General features: G+C 37.8%; 1 protein-coding gene across 1 annotated transcript; it reads right to left on the bottom strand.

Moving 5' to 3' along the window:
• Positions 1 to 600: 600 nt before the first annotated feature.
• LOC140310336 (secreted frizzled-related protein 1-like) lies at positions 601 to 10,869 on the bottom strand. Its single transcript, XM_072388610.1, has 3 exons — positions 10,062 to 10,869; positions 7,266 to 7,346; positions 601 to 2,000 (listed from the first exon to the last, which is right to left on the bottom strand). The coding sequence occupies exons 1-3, from the start codon at positions 10,582 to 10,584 to the stop codon at positions 1,675 to 1,677; spliced, it is 930 nt and encodes a 309-aa protein (XP_072244711.1). The 5' UTR covers positions 10,585 to 10,869; the 3' UTR covers positions 601 to 1,674.
• Between the last annotated feature and the right edge of the window lie 8,167 nt (positions 10,870 to 19,036).

Raw genomic sequence — 19,036 nt, forward strand, 5'->3', positions numbered from 1 at the left:
TTGCAAATAAGAAACTTTGAGTTGTAGGCCATATATAGCTCATTCATTCAGTTTGTAGCAACATTTTCTACAAACCTCTCAGTGGATTGACTGACAACACTGTGATCAGATGTGCAATTACAGTATTTTGAAATGTTGAACGCTGCCAAGGTAAATGCAAAAGCTTTGATTGGTAGATCAGATAATGAACAAGCTAAGCTTTTATGTGAGAGATGGATTAAGAACAAACTTTTTCTTTTCTTTTTTTTTTTTTTAAAAAGCCTGTTATAATTTTTTACTGTTCTTTAATGGTACATATTAGCTAACAAGCCTGGGCCTCAGGATCCCTAGCTGTTTTGCTTTTTAGGATTAAACTCTAACTATACTATTTTCAGACACAGCACTGCTTTGAGCTTTTGAACTGCGGTGCATGTTATGAATAAGAAAGAAAAGCACAACAATATTCATGAGGCCAAATCCAAACCCAAAAACTCGAGCTGTGGCTCACATTAAAAAGTGAGGATGCTGCACTAAAATGTAACAGTAAAATCTAATTTTACTGGATCTGAGAACCAGGTAATATCGTACTGTAAATTCATAATGAAATAAGAAGAGATGCTGTTTGTTTTCCCATATTTATATAAAATTGTATATGTACATGTAATAGGCAGCAATGAGCTGCTGACATTCAAATCTGAAACAAAATAGTGCTAAAACGGACCACAGACACCAAAGATGAACAGACTATAACGCAAAGTTGACATATGCTTTGATAAATTTTGCACTTTTTACATGTATGACTAGAACGCATGTGCCATTACTGATGCATAGAGATCCCTGCTGGCTTGATTTGTAGAGACAGAAAAGTGATAAAAACAATTTTTTAAAAACCTACACATCTTCTTGTGATGTATATTAGTGGCTATGTGTGTCTTAAGATATTCAAGTAGGAAAATAAATGTACACAACAATCTCTCATGCTCTAGGTGTGGCTTTTAAAGCTCAAACCTCTGAAATTTTAGAACTGATTTATTGAGTAATTATGTGATTAGAATGATTCTTAAAGGATGGTTGGATGTTTTTCTTACTAAGAGCCAACCAGTTTATGGTTAGCACACATTAGCATAAATATGGAAGAGGAAGGAAGCTAGCTTACTACACCCCTCCAAATGAAACAAAAATAAAAAAGAAATACAAGCCACCATCTAAATAAGATGTTACATTACAATGTATGCCTTTTTCATGTGGCCAGAGGAAAGCATACACTTTTCTTCTGTGTTCTTTGCGCTAGCAAGCTAACAGTCTGCAGGCGCCATAGTTTCATATTTACCCAAAAAACACAAGAATTTTATCAATCTTCTCTTCAAACTCTTAGTTTTTTCCACATCGCCCAACCAATACTCTGACCTTTACCAAAAATGAATAGTGTAAATGTCTACACTACATGTGTATAGTGGAAACTGATTCAGTAGAAATTTTCTTAAACTCAACAAGAAGAAGGAAACTCAACCCTTTAATTTCTGGTGTAATCACTCACCAAATTCAACTAAAACTGATCAGTGGACATGCCAAAGGATATCTGTAATTAGAGCTATATAGATATATAAACAGGACAATAGAAAGCTAAGTTTGGGAATGCTTGTGCAAGTTCATATGTAGGATTAGATGCAATCAGGATTGGGGCAGTAGGTTGTATTATTTAAAGACGTTGTCAAATTCGGGACATCTGTAGGTTTTCAGTTTTTTCATGGCCTTTTTGAACTCCTTGCTGGACTTGTCCCACTTATGGATGCCTGTAAGAAGGTACTGCTTATCCACCTTACGACCCATGATTAGATACAGGTTTCCCGGGTTGTCTAGCTGCTGGCAGGGACAATCTGCACCATTCTTCAAGTACAACACAAGCTTCTTCATGTCCTTTTTCTTCAGGTTCCCTGTCTTCAACATCTTCTTCCTCTTCTGCAGGATCACCTTGCGGTCCATGTTTTCTACCTTCACTTCCTTGATCTTGGCTTTGAAAGCTGTGGTGGTGACACACACACAAGAAAAGATTACTTTTTCCTGACAGGTAGACAGTATCTTGTACAAAATGTTTCATCTAAGGCACTTGGTTAATATTTATAGAACAAAAAATAGAGATCCACAATCATCCGTCTGTGTATGGCATGAACACAATGAGCAATCATAGGGTATCAAGTCATGACAAGTTATTGCCATCTCTTCAGGGATAAGAAAGAATGCAAGTGTCACTCCCTTTTCATTACAGTGTACCTTTCCAACTCTTTATGTAAAACTGTTTAAACATGCATTTCTTCCACTTGACTCACTCCTAATTCCCTCTAATTGAGCACCATTCAAATTCACTGAATCAAACAATTCACAGACCAAACTGCTGTTCCCTCAACAATGTGTCAGTGTCAGTTTATATTAACAATATCAACATTACTGATATAACACAGACACTTAGAGAGACTCTTGTGGTTAAATAATGAATTTGCTGAATAGTAATCACTAAAGTGACTAGCAACAGCATAAACAATAAAATGTCTGTATAGGTTGTAAAGGGACAGAATGATTAGCCATGATTAGCAGCTCCTTCTGACTTCTTGTAACCTCTGTCTGAATCTCAAGCTATTTTTTTTTTAAGAATGACTGTAATAACCCTGATCTTTCACGACTCTCTATCTAACCTTCTAATCTTCCTGTATTTACCTGGAATTAGGTGATCCAAACTTCTATATGCCAGCATGTGTTACGTACAGTCATTCTTGCAGTTGTACAGCAGTGAGGTGTGTGCGCAGAATAGACTCTCCCCTTTAATTTACGCCTGTATCTTGCACTGCTAATTAAAGTGTTAAAGTACTGCGCTTTTTTCATCCTGTATTAAGAATACACATGGAGGGGATTAAGACCCCCCCCCCCCCCAAGTCCAATGGTCTCTGTAAGGAGGCTTAGTGTGTTCTGAGGAATCCAAGTGGGCAGCATTCATAATTAGTGAGTCATGACAGAGAGGATTTTACCCACACCTGAAAGGACTCAATAAATCCCCCATCCTTGTTAATCCTGTGACACTCTTTCTTAGCACCTTCTGTTAATCTCTATAGCAGTAGCATACAATGTAAAGTTGAAATCAAATCATTTGCAATAAAGATTTGCTGCCAAATTTCCCCTGCTCTTGTTTTTCCTCCAATGTTATGTGAATACTTTCAAAGTGCCCAAATGCTGTACTAAAGTCAATTTTGAGTCACTTTGCTCTAGCTTTTCTTTTCCTAATACTGTCTAACATTGTGTTTCTACTTAACTGGTTTATATATCTTACATACTATAGTTTGATTCCACACAAAACATAGAGACAACTTAAAGAATACAGTTTGTGAATTTGTATTAAAACAGACAAAAAGTATTCAGCAGTTTGGCTTTTCAAGCCTCCAAACAAAAATAGTTTGAGAAAAATAATGCAGTCCACTGTGGCTTAAAAAAATACATTATATAATAGTTTGTTTTCAAGTCTGACCAAAAATAAAACTCAGAAATGAGCCACACAGAACACCCACTTTGTTAAATCCAATAGGAATGTCCCTCGAGGTATACTTGCTATTTGACTCACTCATTGGCATATTTTTATCTGCAATAATAAAGCCCTAAAGATACATTTGTATTCTTTTTTTCCACTGGAGGAGAAAAGTACAAATTTACTTTCTTTATCTTTGATCTCATGATGATTCCTCAGATTTATCTTCATCAGGGGTGGTTGCACTTCTGGGTTGCTATCACAGCTTTGACTACCGAGTAGTAATTTTAAATTTTCATACTTCACGCATATTTATCTGATAATGATAGGGTTCAGAGTGAGTTTTCAGAGGATGACAATTGATTAAACTGTAACGATGTCACAAGAAAATCTGAGGAGTCAAAGGAGGATTATGAGGATTATCATACAGATTATTACAAAAAAATGGCATGTAAAACATTTTTCAAAAACTCAAAAAATAGAAGTTGCATTACAAGCAGTGTAAGGAGCCTCTCTGAACTCAACAATGTGCATCATGTTTCAAACATTAGACCAGAAGCTTTATGGGCAGTTCCATTTCTTTCAGTTCAGATGCACAGACAGCAATGTTGTAAAACCCACGAGGTGGGTGCGCACCAATCCCCAATAATCAAATCATAACTGATCTGATAAGCTGTAGTGATCAGTCTGCCAGCATAGAGTTGCCCTGTTGTTTACCACATCAGCAATTTGGCAAAAACAACAAAGTGAACCGTCTCAGGAGAGATTTAATTGAAGGGGTGCTGGAAATTTTGGGACAGTGAGGTACCGTAAAACCACAGCACAGAGATAAAATGCTGTGGGAACAAAGTGTTGAGTGGGATGAGTTGTAAATCTGTTACCAGCTGAGTGCCACAAATGGGAAATGCGTTTATGTATGTGGAGAAATCATAAGGTGACACCTCAGAAACATCAGGAAGTGCCTATCCCAAACCACACCAGGCTGAGAACTTGTTACTTATTAAAATAATTTTCTTTCCTGTGCCAGTATAACTCAACATCCAACCTCAACTAAAAAAGCTGTCTTGTCTTTGCATTCTCTGCTTTTATCCATATCAAACTGCATGGAAAGATTAAATGAACAGTTGCTGGGGAATGCAAACTGAAATACTATTATTACCTAAAAAACAAACCACACTTAACTTTTACCTTATCAAAGAACAACTCTTTTGCAGCTTCCAGTAAGTGAAGTTTACAGTGGGCAAAAATGTTAGTTCATTGCCAAAGTGAGGATATTTTGCACATGACTGGCTTGTGCAGGTTCGTAAAGATTTTAGTTTCAGTCACTGATTCATTCTTCTTCCCTCCCTGTGGTTTTCCACCCAAGCGTTCCACAGAGAAGAACAAGGCATCTATCTATCCTATCTACTTTTGCGGTCTTCTCCAAACAAAACAGACAAGCTTGTCTGCAACTTGGTTATAAAACACAGGCTCCTAAAACATGTCGTTACAAACCATCCGCTTTTAGTCAAGTCAAAACCAGCAAAATGCAATTCAAATGATGGCCTTATCTTCAGTTGGTGGGATAAAACACATCATGATTAAAGCCAGGCATTTTTCCATTTGCATATTTTCTTTTTTCACTAGACAAGACACTAACTCATGTTTGGCTTCGGCTGCTGAAAGACTTATTTATAGTTGCAGTTCTCTCTTTAGACCAAAACTGAATTCTGCTTGAAAAAGATACAAACAAATCTTTATTTCTTTCAGTCATATAAGCAGTGATGTCATCTCATGTTAGGCTGCCTATTAGTTGTTTTCTCCAGCAAAACCATTGCCAATATAAGGTAACAGAGGGTGCGATGCTCTTCGGGGGAGGGTGTTCTGTTGTAGGGTCAGATCTGCAACGTAAACGACAGGGTGTCTCATCCTCAAAGTAAATCTGTCTGTGTATCCTCACTTGTCAGCTGGTTAGGGGAATTATGACAAGCAGGCAAAACAACATTTGTCTTCATCCGAGATGAAACAAGCCAATAGTGTGTCCTTCTCCTCTTGGCAAACCAGGACAGAGACTGAAAAGGCGAGTCCCACCACCGCAGCATAAACACCAAGGCAATTCGTTAAACAAATGTAACTTTAAACCTTTCCTGAGAACTGGTGGAAAGTCTGTTTCCAATGTGCATCCAGTCCATGTTTGCTCGGCACGGCACCTGGAATTCAGGCTGCCACAAATTTTGGTTAAGCCAGCAAATAAAACATCTTGGATCTCGTCTGCATCATGCATATATCATTCCTCAAGTCCTCATGACGGCAATCCAGTTTCTGTTTCTGTTTTTAGTTGAGCTCAGGGCCCTCAGTGTCCTTTTTCTGTGCAAAAAGTTTTTATTTTGCAGTTGCATTCTGCTTGCAGTTTTTCCACAAGCATGTCAGTGTGCAAGTACATTCAGTCTCTACTGCCATTTCTGAGCACATGACTTGTAAACATGAGACTTTGAGACTGAGATTGGGAGTTCCTTGTGCAAGATTCCCAAATTTCCTCGACTACAAATGCCCCTAAGCCTAAGAGGTTCCTTCCGTGGTTATTCAAGTTTTTTTTAGGCTGGTTCCCATTCCAGATGGGCTAAAGACACTCTGGCAAACAAACTAACAATAATGTAATTTCCAGTATTTTGATATATCTATAGAATTTTTAAATCTCTTATAATTTATATTAGCTTCTTGAACATAAAATGCTATAACATGACTGGAGTCTAAGAACAACTGCGGTCTACAAGAACAATTCATAACATAATAAATCCATGTTTACAATTTTCAAACTAAATTTTAAACCATGACATCAAATTGAAGCAAAGGAAAAAAATAAATCAACAATTGTTTAATTAATTTTAATCTAATGTAAATTCAAGCTAATCTGACCTTTTTTCATTTGTGGCACTGGATTCAAACCTCTTCCACATAGTACTTCTCACATTGCTTATTCCATGATAAGCTAACTAGTTTTCACCATATTGTGCTAGCGAATATAATGACAATAGCCTTGCTAACTGAAAAAGCTGTCTTGGCGAACGAATACACCAGCCTGGCTAGCTGAAAGAGTAATAGGACATTAAGTTTGAAAGGAAATCTTAAGGTTTCTTTTAGAGTTTTTAGCTTTTGAGGGAATTGCTTATCTTAAAATGGTGTCAGTATTACTACATATTAATCTTAATTATTTTTTAATCAGCCAATACATGACACATTTCACCCAAAGATATTTTATATGTGCACAAGTAGAACACCCATTGCAAAAAAGATAACAAGAGAATCTCTTATTCTGTTAGAAATGTTGTTAATATTTGGAAGTTATGTTTTTGGAGATTGTTCCTCATTTCTATTTTCACTGAAGATATACAGTATAATGTGGAGAGTCCCCCATCTGCAGAGGGTAACAACAGTCATCCCAGACGGCAGAACAAACATCCCAGTTTACAACTGTCACATAAAGACTTCAATAACCCCAATTCATTAGTCACACGACACCATTCTTTACCAAAGCAGACAGGCATGGTTCATCTGACTAAGAGATAAAACTCAAATAAAGCTGAAATGTGAAATATATCAAAGTATGCAGGGTGTGTTTGTATCTATCAAAGATCAAAGGTTTGACTACTGTTCGGGAATTTATGGATTGTATTTAAGGTTTGATATGAAAGATCAAGCAGATCCAAACTGTTCTTTTGATTTCACAGAGGTGTTTGATGCATGTCAAGGTATATGTGTGCTGTTTGTGTTAAGAGGGCGCCAAGAGGATGCTTACCAAACTCGCTGGCACACATGTGATCAAGCATGGCATCTGTTTTCATTTCATTGTCACATGGAGGACAGATGGGAGAGTAACCTGAGGAGGGAAAAAAAAGGGATATGGAACAAGAAGTAAAACATCAAATGCAGCAGTGCTTTGGTCATAAATGATCACCACTCTGAAAAAATTTGAACTCATAATAGACTTCAAACCTCTAAACGCCTAACATCTCTTTGTATGCAGAGATGTTGTTTAGTTTCTGGTGTCAGTCACCTTGTCTCTTGGGTTTCACATGTTCAAATGACCTGACCTCAATGAGGAATGTCCCCAGCTTTTATAGCCAGCTGTAACTAAGAGTGGTAATTAAAACTCTCTCACTTTCTTTCTGAATTTCAACAGCACATAAACGTCAAATAATGCTAAATTATTTCAAGAAATTATGAGGAAATAGTACCAAAAGCTTACCGGAATTATCTGACATTACAAGCAATTTCAGCTCCAAGGGGAAAAACCAAGACAACCAAAATGTGTTTTTGGCAAAAACGTTATTCATATCTGTGAATACTCTACCAACATGATGTTTCTCTTAACGGTAAACAGCTGATATAATTACAATTCCAAACTAACTTAGACTTTCAGTATGATTGGAAAGTTATGCAGCATTTAGTTCAAACAAAATGCAATACGGTGTCCCACTGTGGTTCTGGATCGATCAAGCAGAGAGGGGCGAAAAGGGGAATCTAATAGCTTTCTCTCAGTTGCCAGCTGTCTATTATGCCTGTTTAACATAAGCTTGTGAAAGTAACAGCCAAGTGTGAAGAGTTTGTGAAAACGGACACTGTTTACAGAGTTGCAAGGGTCCCTTTGCCTATTTAAGCCTGGTTCTCCTTTAAATCCATTATCACCAACCGTGACATGGTGAGCACTGGAAGTTGACCTCTATTAACGTCCAATAATGCCTGGGGAGATTAGCCTGCTTTTGTTTATTTTTATCAATGTCAAAAATGGATATTGAGACTTTCCAGGCTAAACGTGAGAGCGGAAAACGAGACTTCACTTCGAGTAGCACTGCTTCAACAGGCAGTGGGTAAACACTGATTTACAGTAATTTATCACTAGCAATGACAAATGATAGTAGGTGGCGTCTGGGCAATGCAGAGCTCTGTGTGGTCCCCTCTTCCCCCGAAAAGGAAATCTTTTTCAGAAAAACACCTCAGCCTGTAACGCCCACCTCCTCCACGCACACATTTACACACCAGCAAATGAAATATGCCCCCTGCTCCAGTTATAGTGAGCTCTGTGGAATTCCTGGAAGATCCGCAGTCCAACTATTTATGCCCAAAATGCTGAGTGAAAATGTCTTTAAGAGGTGCATTTAAAGCTTCAGATCGCAATACAAGTGACTTCTCGTCCCATCCCTGGTGCACACCTTGTGAAAGTGACCATCACAGCCACTGGCACAGCAGCCGAACTAAAACTAGAAGTATTTGGAATCAGCCCAAGTTTCTTCTTCCAAAGGTTTGATATTTTTGTGCATTTCTAGAGGCCTCTGGCCTGTTTTCAAATTGGCTCATAGGGGTAAGAGCTGGAAGACATTTTTTTCTGAACGGTTAATACGCCTCAATGCTCTATGAGGTGTCTGTTGTGTCTGGGGAATCTGCAGATATGGGGGAAACATGTCCATGGGAGCTATGTTTGGAAGCCATACTAAGTTGTGGTTCACATTATTCAAACCGTCTGTTTTTCAGATTTTCATCTTTCATCAGATTTTAATGCATTTGTCAGAGAATGGGAATTAAGAGATGCAGGTATTTGCTTTTTCTCAGCTGGACTTCCTCCCAGCATTGTCCTTCGCCTCAGCAAACACCTTGAAATAAATGACTACCATCTGTTAAGAGCTTGTCCAATATTACAACATCATTGTATGTCAACAGTAAGCAACTTCACATTTAGTTTAAAGTCAGTGTTTATGCAGCAGATTGAAAATAAAATACGACTTTGAGCAGACTTGGAGAGTTAAAATGGGATCAGATTCAGGTTTTTCATGGCTGTATTTCCTCCCCAAAAGGTTTAATTTAGTTTGTTTGTGCTTGGATTTGCATCTGCAAACACACTTTTACCCCTGAAACAACATTCTCAAGCCCATTTAACTACACAGGTGTCGACATTTACACAGCACCAAAAGTCCTGTCTGTTTGTTTTCTCAATCAGTTAGCTTAGGAGTTATACTTAGGAGGTACTTAATTATTAGTTTTAGTTAAAAAATAAAAACAAGGTAAGGACCTCACTGCTTAAAAAGGTCAGGACCAAGTTTGTTTTCAAACCTTAAAGTTGCACATAGTTTTTTTTTATTTTAGATGTTACAATCTTTAAACTTAACTGCCTATAATTTGTGGTCGAAAAAAATCGGTTTTAAACTTCTTCAGAAAGTTTAGCTGAAACTAAGGAATATGCTGTGTTTGTGTGAGATATTTTTGTTTGTTTTTTTGCTTTTTTTAAAATAGGATTTTGTAGCGCTGAGGGTTTAATTGGGATCTTGACCTTAGTTTTTAGCCCTGAATTTTGTTCTGGGATTTTAATGACAAAATATTTTTTTGTCCATCATATAAGCCAGCAGAACACCAAATTATCCTCCTTTAATGATGGTATCCCAACTTTTTTCTAAGTAGCATTAGGAACAAAAAAATCTTTCCTGACTGTGCACCAAGACTCTCTTTATCTTTATACAATGAGTCCAGTTTTCCTGTGGGTCTGCGCAGGGTATTGAATAGTAAACCAATAAGCCCTTTAAAACCGATTTGAACGGGTTACCTGTAGGTTTAGTGGCCTCTGTGGCATTGGGCTGCGTCATGGCAATACAAACATCATCCTGGGGAAACTTGTCACAGGTGAGCATCTCTGGCCAGGGGAAGCCGAACGCCTCCATGATGGGGGTGCAGCTGTCCCGCACCGCCTCGCACAGCCAGCGGCAAGGGTAGATGGGCCGCTCCAAACATACGGGCGCAAACAGCGAGCAGAGGAAGACCTGCGTGCCCAGATGGCAATTCTTGTGCACCAGCGGAACCCAGCTACTGGCCTGCTGCTTCACTTCGGCCATGGTCTCGTGCTCCAGCAGGTTCGGGAGCAGCATCTGAGGGTAGCCCACGGTGTGACAGAGCCGCAGGTCGTCCGGGATGTCCACGCATTGCGGAGGCTTGCCGTAGATGCGCCCGCCGTTGTACGCGTCCGTCTTCCAGCTCAGGTACTCGTACTCTGATGCTCTACACGCCGACATGAGCGCCACGGTCACAGCCAGACGGATCATCCTCCATAACAGCTCAGAAATAGACCTCATGTTTTCTCTTTGCGACAGCACAATGAAAGTAAACCACAGCGTGCCTCGACACTCACTTCATGAAGAAATGCAGAGAAAAGGCTGAGCTCCGCCGTTGGATAGGGTTCACAGACTGTCCTCTGTGGCTGCAGCCCCGCTGCGCTCCTCTGCTGTGCTGCGCTTCTGGCTTCAGTGAAACTTTTGGGAGGTGAAGGGCTTTGCATGTGCTGTGTTTGGAAACAAGAGAGGGTTGTTAAAGGCTCTCCGGCCAATCAGGACGCGTACACGCCATCTGGCACTGCGCTGCCAGTCAGAGCGCTTAATTACCCAGTGTGTAAAAACACTCCAGGAGCTGTTCTACCTCTCCTCCCCCTTTTTTTTTTGCTTGGACCAAAACGATAATATTGATTAAAAGAAAACACGATGTACGCACGTACACGCATACTGCAAATCAAAGATAATGGCCTCTGAATAAATTTTGATGAAAATTTCGCAGATTAGAAATAACATGGTGAATTCCTGTCAAATTAAGTTGCTTTATAAACTCAGAACCGTCTCCTGCACCATCTGCTGATAAATGTTTCATCTTTTAAAGTGTATTTCCGTGGTACAACAGGCACTGAATTTTGTTTCAAAATATGGCAACATTTTAAAATTTATGCGAAAAGAAATGCAGCAACTGAAGAAAGTGAGGAAACCAGGAAGCCATTTTGTTTGCCATCTGACCAACTTCTGATTCATGGTCCATGAGTTAGATCCGAACATGTAAGAGATGAATCACATTCTAGTAGGCTACACCTGACTCGTGAGGGGGAAAATCCATTTGAAATCACTAAGCTTACCTTTTGGACATTTCAGAAATTTGATTTGAAACATCTAAAACTTTTCTTTTATAGTCTTATTGTGTTTTATTTATCTAACATTTAACTTGTTTGTGAATTTGGGAGTTTCCCAGATTACTGTATTTACCTTTGAATTTGAACAATTTAATTTTACAAACCATCTTACCTCCTCAGGAAGTATAGTTCTTATTCAGCTGTTTTAATGTCTTTTTAGCACTTGATTGTTTGTTTGCTTGTATGTGCAATTTGTTTTGTTTTTTTCCAATTTGCATTTTTAAAGTTAAGTATAAATAAATAGAGGTTGTAAATAAACAAAAAAGAGGAAAAGCTTCTGCTTTAAAGTGTTTTGTTTTTTTTATTCTCTTATTGACATCAGGAAGTGGTGGCAACAGAAGGGCCCCATCCAGGATTTCCTTACGCTGCGAATGTCTGGGCAAATAGATAGCACTGAACACACCACAAAGACCACCCAAGCAAACAAAAAGGGTCTCTTAGGGTTCATCATGAGCAATTTGTGTTTGCAGGAGTTTCATAACCAGTAAGCTAAATATTAACGTGTAGCCAAACTGCTGGGAACTTATGCACAACCAGTCACATAACTCACTGAGGTATTTAATTCAACAAACATGGGCGAATAGTTTAATCACTAGTATTCTGATCCAGATACAAATACACAGATACACACACTTATCTTTACTGCAACTTAGAAAAGTCCTGGTGTTCCCCAACATGGGTAAAGGAAGAAAATGTCATCAATGGGACCTAAAGAGGATATCAGAGGGGTCTGGCAGTGCCAACGGTGTGTAACACACCACAGAGACAAGAGAGATAGATGTTTACTGACACTCTAGATGTTCCTGATGGTTAATTGTCAGCTTTGTGTAAAAGAGCCTCAGGGATTCATTGCAATGGTTCTACCAAAGTGTTGCAGGGAGCACAGCAAAGCCCACAGGATAGAGTTTGGTCTCACATGTAAGCATGAAAAATTCAGGATACAGAAAACCTTTTTTTTCATGCCAAGTAATGTTTTTCAGAAGGAAGTCTGGTTTGAGATTTATTTTTCATGTTTGGCTGAAGGTTTATTCTGTATGTTATCACAATGTCTGCTTTAACACAAGCCATAATATGTTGCATGCAGTTACCTAAACGTAGATATTTCATGAAATGGGTGCACCGTGTTCCTCTGTGAAGTTATTTCTATTTCTAGTAGCAGAATAATGCATGTGGATACACATCAATAGATAGTTTTTGTGCTTATTTCACATAAAGCTGTGAGACTTAATTGGAGGCTGCCGAAAGAAACTGACAGGCTTTCTGAAGGACGTCCTGGGTACATTATCTTACCAAACGGGGTAAGCTGTAAGAGAAATACTTATTTATCCAAGCAAATTAAACACTACAGTCTAAAGTCAATTTACTGTGTCATGAGGGTTTATCTCCTCCCAGCCCAGCCCTTCTTCAGGATAAGACCAAAGGTGTGAAATCTCTCCATTTAAATGGTGACCTATTTGCATTTCATTGTGCCAGTAACAGTACTTGTGGGGCAAGACAAAAAAGCAAAGCCTTTAATTTGATTTTAAGTGTGGAAACAGCAAACACAGACCTTTCAGAGTAATAGCTTAGTTGAACTTATTTATCAAATCAATGTGTTTTCCAGCTGTCTCCACTGCACAGACGCCACTCACCTCGACATTTTCTTCTTTATCTTGAACTGAAGCCAGGAGAGAACATTCTGCAGCAGCATGTGGAATGTTTAATGCATTATGCTGTAAGGATGGAAGGTGACAGATGGCACCGTAATCAACAAATGACTATAATATATGCTGGGTGCAAAAGGTGAAATGAAAGATAAAGATGCCAAAAAGACAGAGAGAGAAAAAAAGCTGCAAATTATTGTTGAGCTATAATCAAATCACAATCAAAAATATAACCTCATGCTGCTCATCAGTCAAATTATGCAATAACTTAGACCTCTGCTCTGCATACCAAAGCGGTGATGTGTGTCTTAAAGGAGGCAAACTGATCATCTAAAGCACTTTAAAGGCAACATATCTATTAACATTTCAAATTAACAGTGATGACTTGAGAAGGTTGTCTGTGTTTGTGGAAATGCTACTCAGACTGTGTTATGGTCAGACGGCATCCAACAACAGTTTGCGCATCTGGTTGCTAAAACAAACTCAAAATTTTAAAGATGGGAGTTTTTTTTTCTTTCTTTCTCTTTTTTCACCACGTAGACAGGAACTGGCTTTGTTCAACTGCATGAGGAAGCCTCCTATCTGGAGTTGAGGGCCTGCTAAAATCCACCAGCGGGACAGACAAAGAAAGGAGCCTGCAGCTGGGATGCGAAGGGCGGAAAAAAGTATTTTGCAAGCAAAAGCAGAGATTGTCAGAGAGCATCAATGTCACCACAACATTCACTCTCTAAACTTTGTTACTTTAATGGCATTTGACGAACAATAGAAAGACTAAATATTTGAACTTTCGAGCCTCTGGAAGGACAGATTTTCACAAAGAGTTTCAAAGTCACTATCTGGTGTATACGTGCATATATTCTCATGGAAGAGCTTTTCAAGCCTGGGAAATCAAACATGAATGTGATTAATCATCTGTCATCAGTGAGCATTAGCAAAACACTCCATCTGCTTCAGAGCACCGCGTCAGACAAGGACCGATGAGGTGTTCAGCACGAACAATGTTGTGGCTGAAAAGAGCTCCACTAGGCAGTAAAATATCAACTCTCTTTCTCTTTTGTCTGAAATCTTTTTAATATTAAAATAGACTTTTTTTAAGTCTCTTGTGATGTACTTGATATTGAATGAATGTGAACTCAATTTTCCAAGAAATCATCATTTCTGATTCATGTATGATTCTTTGCACTGAATCTGTCATAACATCAATCTTGTTGGGATTAGGGTTCAATTTAGGGACACCCATTTGCTAGTTTTATTGAGAACATATATAATTGGATGTTTGCTATCTGACATAATCACTATGCAGGGTGTATCTAAATGATATCAAGTATGAAAAGTCAGAGTATTCAGCATGCAGAAAAATTATATATGGTATTAGTAGTTTCTTTGTTAATAAGAAATTGCCACTTCTTATTTTACTATGTAAAATCTCAAGTGTGGAGTTAAAAAGTTCATTATTCCTCCTAATATATATCTGAGCAGTTGCATTAAGTAGCTTCAATACTCAACTAAAGTAAGTACCATCCTGCACTGAATAAAACAGTAAATGGTTCATAAAACATGTTATTCCACTTTGTCAAAAATCATAAGCGTTTCAAACTGTTCCAGATAGCTGCCCTGGAGGCCAAATTAAAAAGTGGTATAATTTGAACATGAATATAATGGTTAACATTTTCTCCTGGAAGTGATTCATAATTAAATTGTTCAGCAGAAACGTATGCAAAAAATAACCAGAGGTTAGCATTAACACTAAGAGAAAGTTACATTCACCATTTGTAAATGTTGAGAAAGTATTGAAATGAATGCAGACCATTATCCGTCTCTAAACCTGACCTAATCGGAACCAAAAATCAGAATCAGAATCAGAAGCATTTATTGTCAATCAAGCATTACAACATTACATTGCACCAAGTCCAAATCCACCAAGACCTAAAGTAAGTTAAAAAAATTACTAATCAATATTCGAACTCCACAGCAATGTAAGAACAAAATGAAACCAGATCTATAGAATGACCCCCCCCAAAAAAAAAAACTAGAAATGAGTAATATAATATGAAAGGACATTAAGAAATGTGAAAATATAAAGGTAAATCAACAATATTTGAAATAATAGTGGAAATGTATTCATCAAAATGTGTTTACTCAAATTCAATTTGATTTAAGCACATTTTATGAATTTTTACTTTTATTTTCCTTGTTATTTTCCACAGTGCTTTTGCCTTTTCTATTTCTATTACTTTTGCTATAACTTTCATTATTGCTCATTAGTTTTTGGAATGCTGTTTCTAATCTGCTTCTGTGTTTATATTTCAAGCAAAGTTTTTGCATCTTTGAGTTGCTTTTGCTATTCCCCAGTTATTATTATTGAAAATTAAATAGTATCTGACAGATTATGAAGTAAACTTTGCAACCTATGATTTCAAATCACCGAAGCTTACCAATAGACTATACTAAACCACTTTATCATTTGACCTAGGATGAGGGTTAAATCCTAATATTTAGGAATTCCTCCTTCTTCTGCCAAGAACTCGGCAGCACAGAAAAAAGGAAGCGACACAGTCTTGTGCAATACAAGCAAAGTGGGACACTGGTGATGTTTTTTAGGGCCAAGATTTTCTTCCTCTATGGGTACACCTAAGCCTTAGCAGGAAGTGGAAGTGGGAAGTAACGACAATTGGCTCACAAAGACTTAAAGTCAGGTTTTGAGCAACCCTTTGGGACAAAGTTGAAATCTGATCGAAGGTTGTAGGACTCCATTTGTTGGGTCTATTATTGCTACATCCTTGGAGTAGGCCATCACCCAGGATAAGGGGAACCATCAGGACATACAACGCCAGGCCTGACATTTTGTCATTGATTAAATTTTGTCCCTTTACATTAATGATATTACCGTTAACCTTAAAAATCATTGTTATAAAGCATATATTCAGCGTATAAATTGTAACATGGCTTTGACTAATGTACCAGACTCTGTCATATCACTTAAGTCTTCCTTAAGAAGCTGAATAAACCAGAAAGGAGGCTTTTGGGTGAGCTGAAAAAGTTGACAGTTAGTTGGAAATCTGGATGTGACATGACTTACTTGCCCACATGTTATTACATTTTTTTTTATTGTTACACTGTTGAGCAATAGGTTGATATATGGGTGGTAAACAGGCTTATTAGATAACAATGTTGGAATGTGGTTGAAACACTGAGCATTGGCCATTTGTTGTCAACAGCCAGTTAAATATGTTTGTCTTCTTTGCTTTTTCATGAGTAATAGCCCCAGATGGTACGTGCAAACAAGTTTAGAGGTTGATTACAGATATTTAAAACTAGATCTCTGAAACTTTTATATAAAGGACTGCTCAAATTCCCACGCTTGTAATAAATAATGTTTGAAGTGTGTTAGTATCCATCACTGAAGCAGTTTTAATGACTTTTTTCCTTTTTTAGGGACACTCCATCAATATTCTTTTTACCCATCAAGTTTGGTTTATTTATTCACATCCAGCATACAAGCCAACCTAGTGAAAACAGATGCATAGATTCTTTTGTGGCTCTGAAGGATAATTAACAAGTTTCTAGTGGAAAAAGCATGTAGAAATCAGCAACCAGGATATTTGTTCATGTTTTCTTTAGTGATATCCATAAACATTATGTTCTGATATTTGTCTTAATATAACTGTATTATAGCTGTATTCCACTTTTCTGCCGTGGTTTGAACATAATTGCTGTTTTAATTTTACAGATTCCTATCCTGACTATTTCTTAAATGGATGTGAACCTTCACTTTAAGATAATGTTCATATTTAGTAAAATAAATAAATCAATATATTTTAAAGGCAGTTCACCTGATGCATACTGGCTGTTAATGACAGAATGATCACAAAAGCACCTATCAATGGAAAAAAAAATATCATGATAGAATAAATAGGTAAGATAAAGATTTCTTAAGCTTAACAGTTTCATTATATACATTTGCATTGTACTGAAACTTGCAAGAGTAACATGTCAAACCTCTCAGCCTTAAGCCTGCTTTGTCTCTGATCAACAGTCTCTCATGCCTTAGGAAACAGCCTGTCTGCTTGAATGTGCAACACTGCCAAGGTATCTGTTTGCCACATAAGCGTAGGAAGTTAATTCTTTCCTTTTTTTCTCACACAAGCAGAGTGAGATGGCAAAGTGACCCCCCTCAGTTAGATGACTTTTCCCCCCTCTGCACCTTTCATCATATGCATCTGTTTGCGGTGTGATTCTCCAGATATGTCATTCCACTTATGTCAAACACGTCCCATATGCTCACTTGGACGTTCTACATGTGTGTGCGATAGTGAGTTCCATCCCATCTTCATCATTTGACTGACTTTGTTCTCTGACAACTGCAACTTAACTTATATTTCTTTTAACCTGCTGGGTGCTTTGATTATATAGTCAGAGAACCAATGACAACCCCCCCACCCCCACCCCCATTTCTCCAGGTTAGACTCTACTTATTATTATAAAATTACATTTTTAAATGAAAAAACACTTTATTTATCCTAAAAGCAGATCATAATTTCCCTTTAGAATAAAGTATTTTTTCCATTTAATTTTAAACCCATGTCAGTCTGAATAGAGTCCTTCAAAACTAAACTGAGCGTCATGTGGGTAATAGCTAACAACACCTGTGCATGCTGTTTTCTTGAAACTATACTGTAGAATCTTTTGATGAGCAGAGGATGAATGGGCACCTTCTTGCTTCTTGTTTCTCTGTAATTTTTACGATGTTTTCTTCATTATTGTTTTAGAAGTCATTCATATTGTTTCTTTGTAGTACACACTGCACCTTTGCTATCTTTGAGTGAAAAGTTACACCACGCAATGGTTCCTTTCTGTCCTTTTTCATCTCTTATCATGCCACACCAGATGAGGATTGATTTAATAACTTTACTGATAATATTTTTCAAATCGAATCAATATTAAGAGATTAGCCACAGCAGCACTGTGGTTAGTTAGCTTGGAAGTTTTTTGAAAACACACATATATGTTGTATTATCTATTATCTATCTGTATGATCTGTCTTAATGAGAAAAGGCAACTGTGACTTAACTAGGGATGTAATGGTTACCAGTATTACGGTAACCATTTTTTTTGGCATACCATTCATCATATGTCGTCAGTTCACTCTTGGTGAGTTTGAAAGGTGTCTGTATGGTGAGCAGTCTCTATTTATTTGGGGAATGACCATCAATTTGTTATTCTCTGTTGTACATTTGTCATGCTTGTTTAGTGTAGATTTTTGTGGCGGTATCAGTGTGGCGTTTTCTATTCCTGCTAAATGTGACTGTCCTATGCATCCGATAATGAGGGTAATGGGATGCATATACTGGATGAATGTAGGCTCAACCAGCTCTGATTCTTTCATCCTGCCCTTGTGCCGAATAGTGTCTTATAGCCATGTCTGATTTATATAATATTAAAATTTGTTCATGGAATGTTTATGGCCTCCAAAAACCTGCCAAGAGGATGGAAGTATTATCATTTTTGAAAAAGGAAAATGTTTCTATTGCATTCCTCCAGGAGACTCACCTGGATGACAAGGATAATGCTAAATTGCAGAGGAGCTGGGTTGGGCACGTCTTTGCTACCTCCTATTCCTCTTTCAGTAGGGGCGTTGCCATTTTGATTAGTAAAAAGCTGGGATTTAGGTCTCTTGAGTGTGTCAAAGACAGCCAGGACGGTATGTAATTGTTAAAGGAATACTCGCAGGGAAAGAGGTAACATTCATTAATCTATATTGTCCCCCAGCTTACTGTCAGGAACCTGTGAGATGTCTTGTTCTGCAGTCCGTTTTTTGTCTCGTCATTTCCTGTTTTATTTTGAAATTAACTTCCCCTCTCATTTCAGGTACCTTGCCCTTCCTCTTGTGTCAGATGTCTGATTGTTTGCCCTGATCCCTAAGTGTTTCCACCT

The sequence above is a fragment of the Leuresthes tenuis genome, unplaced genomic scaffold, assembly GCF_036924035.1.
Source record: "Leuresthes tenuis unplaced genomic scaffold, fLeuTen1.0.hap1 SCAF_6, whole genome shotgun sequence".
Classification (NCBI taxonomy): domain Eukaryota; kingdom Metazoa; phylum Chordata; class Actinopteri; order Atheriniformes; family Atherinopsidae; genus Leuresthes; species Leuresthes tenuis.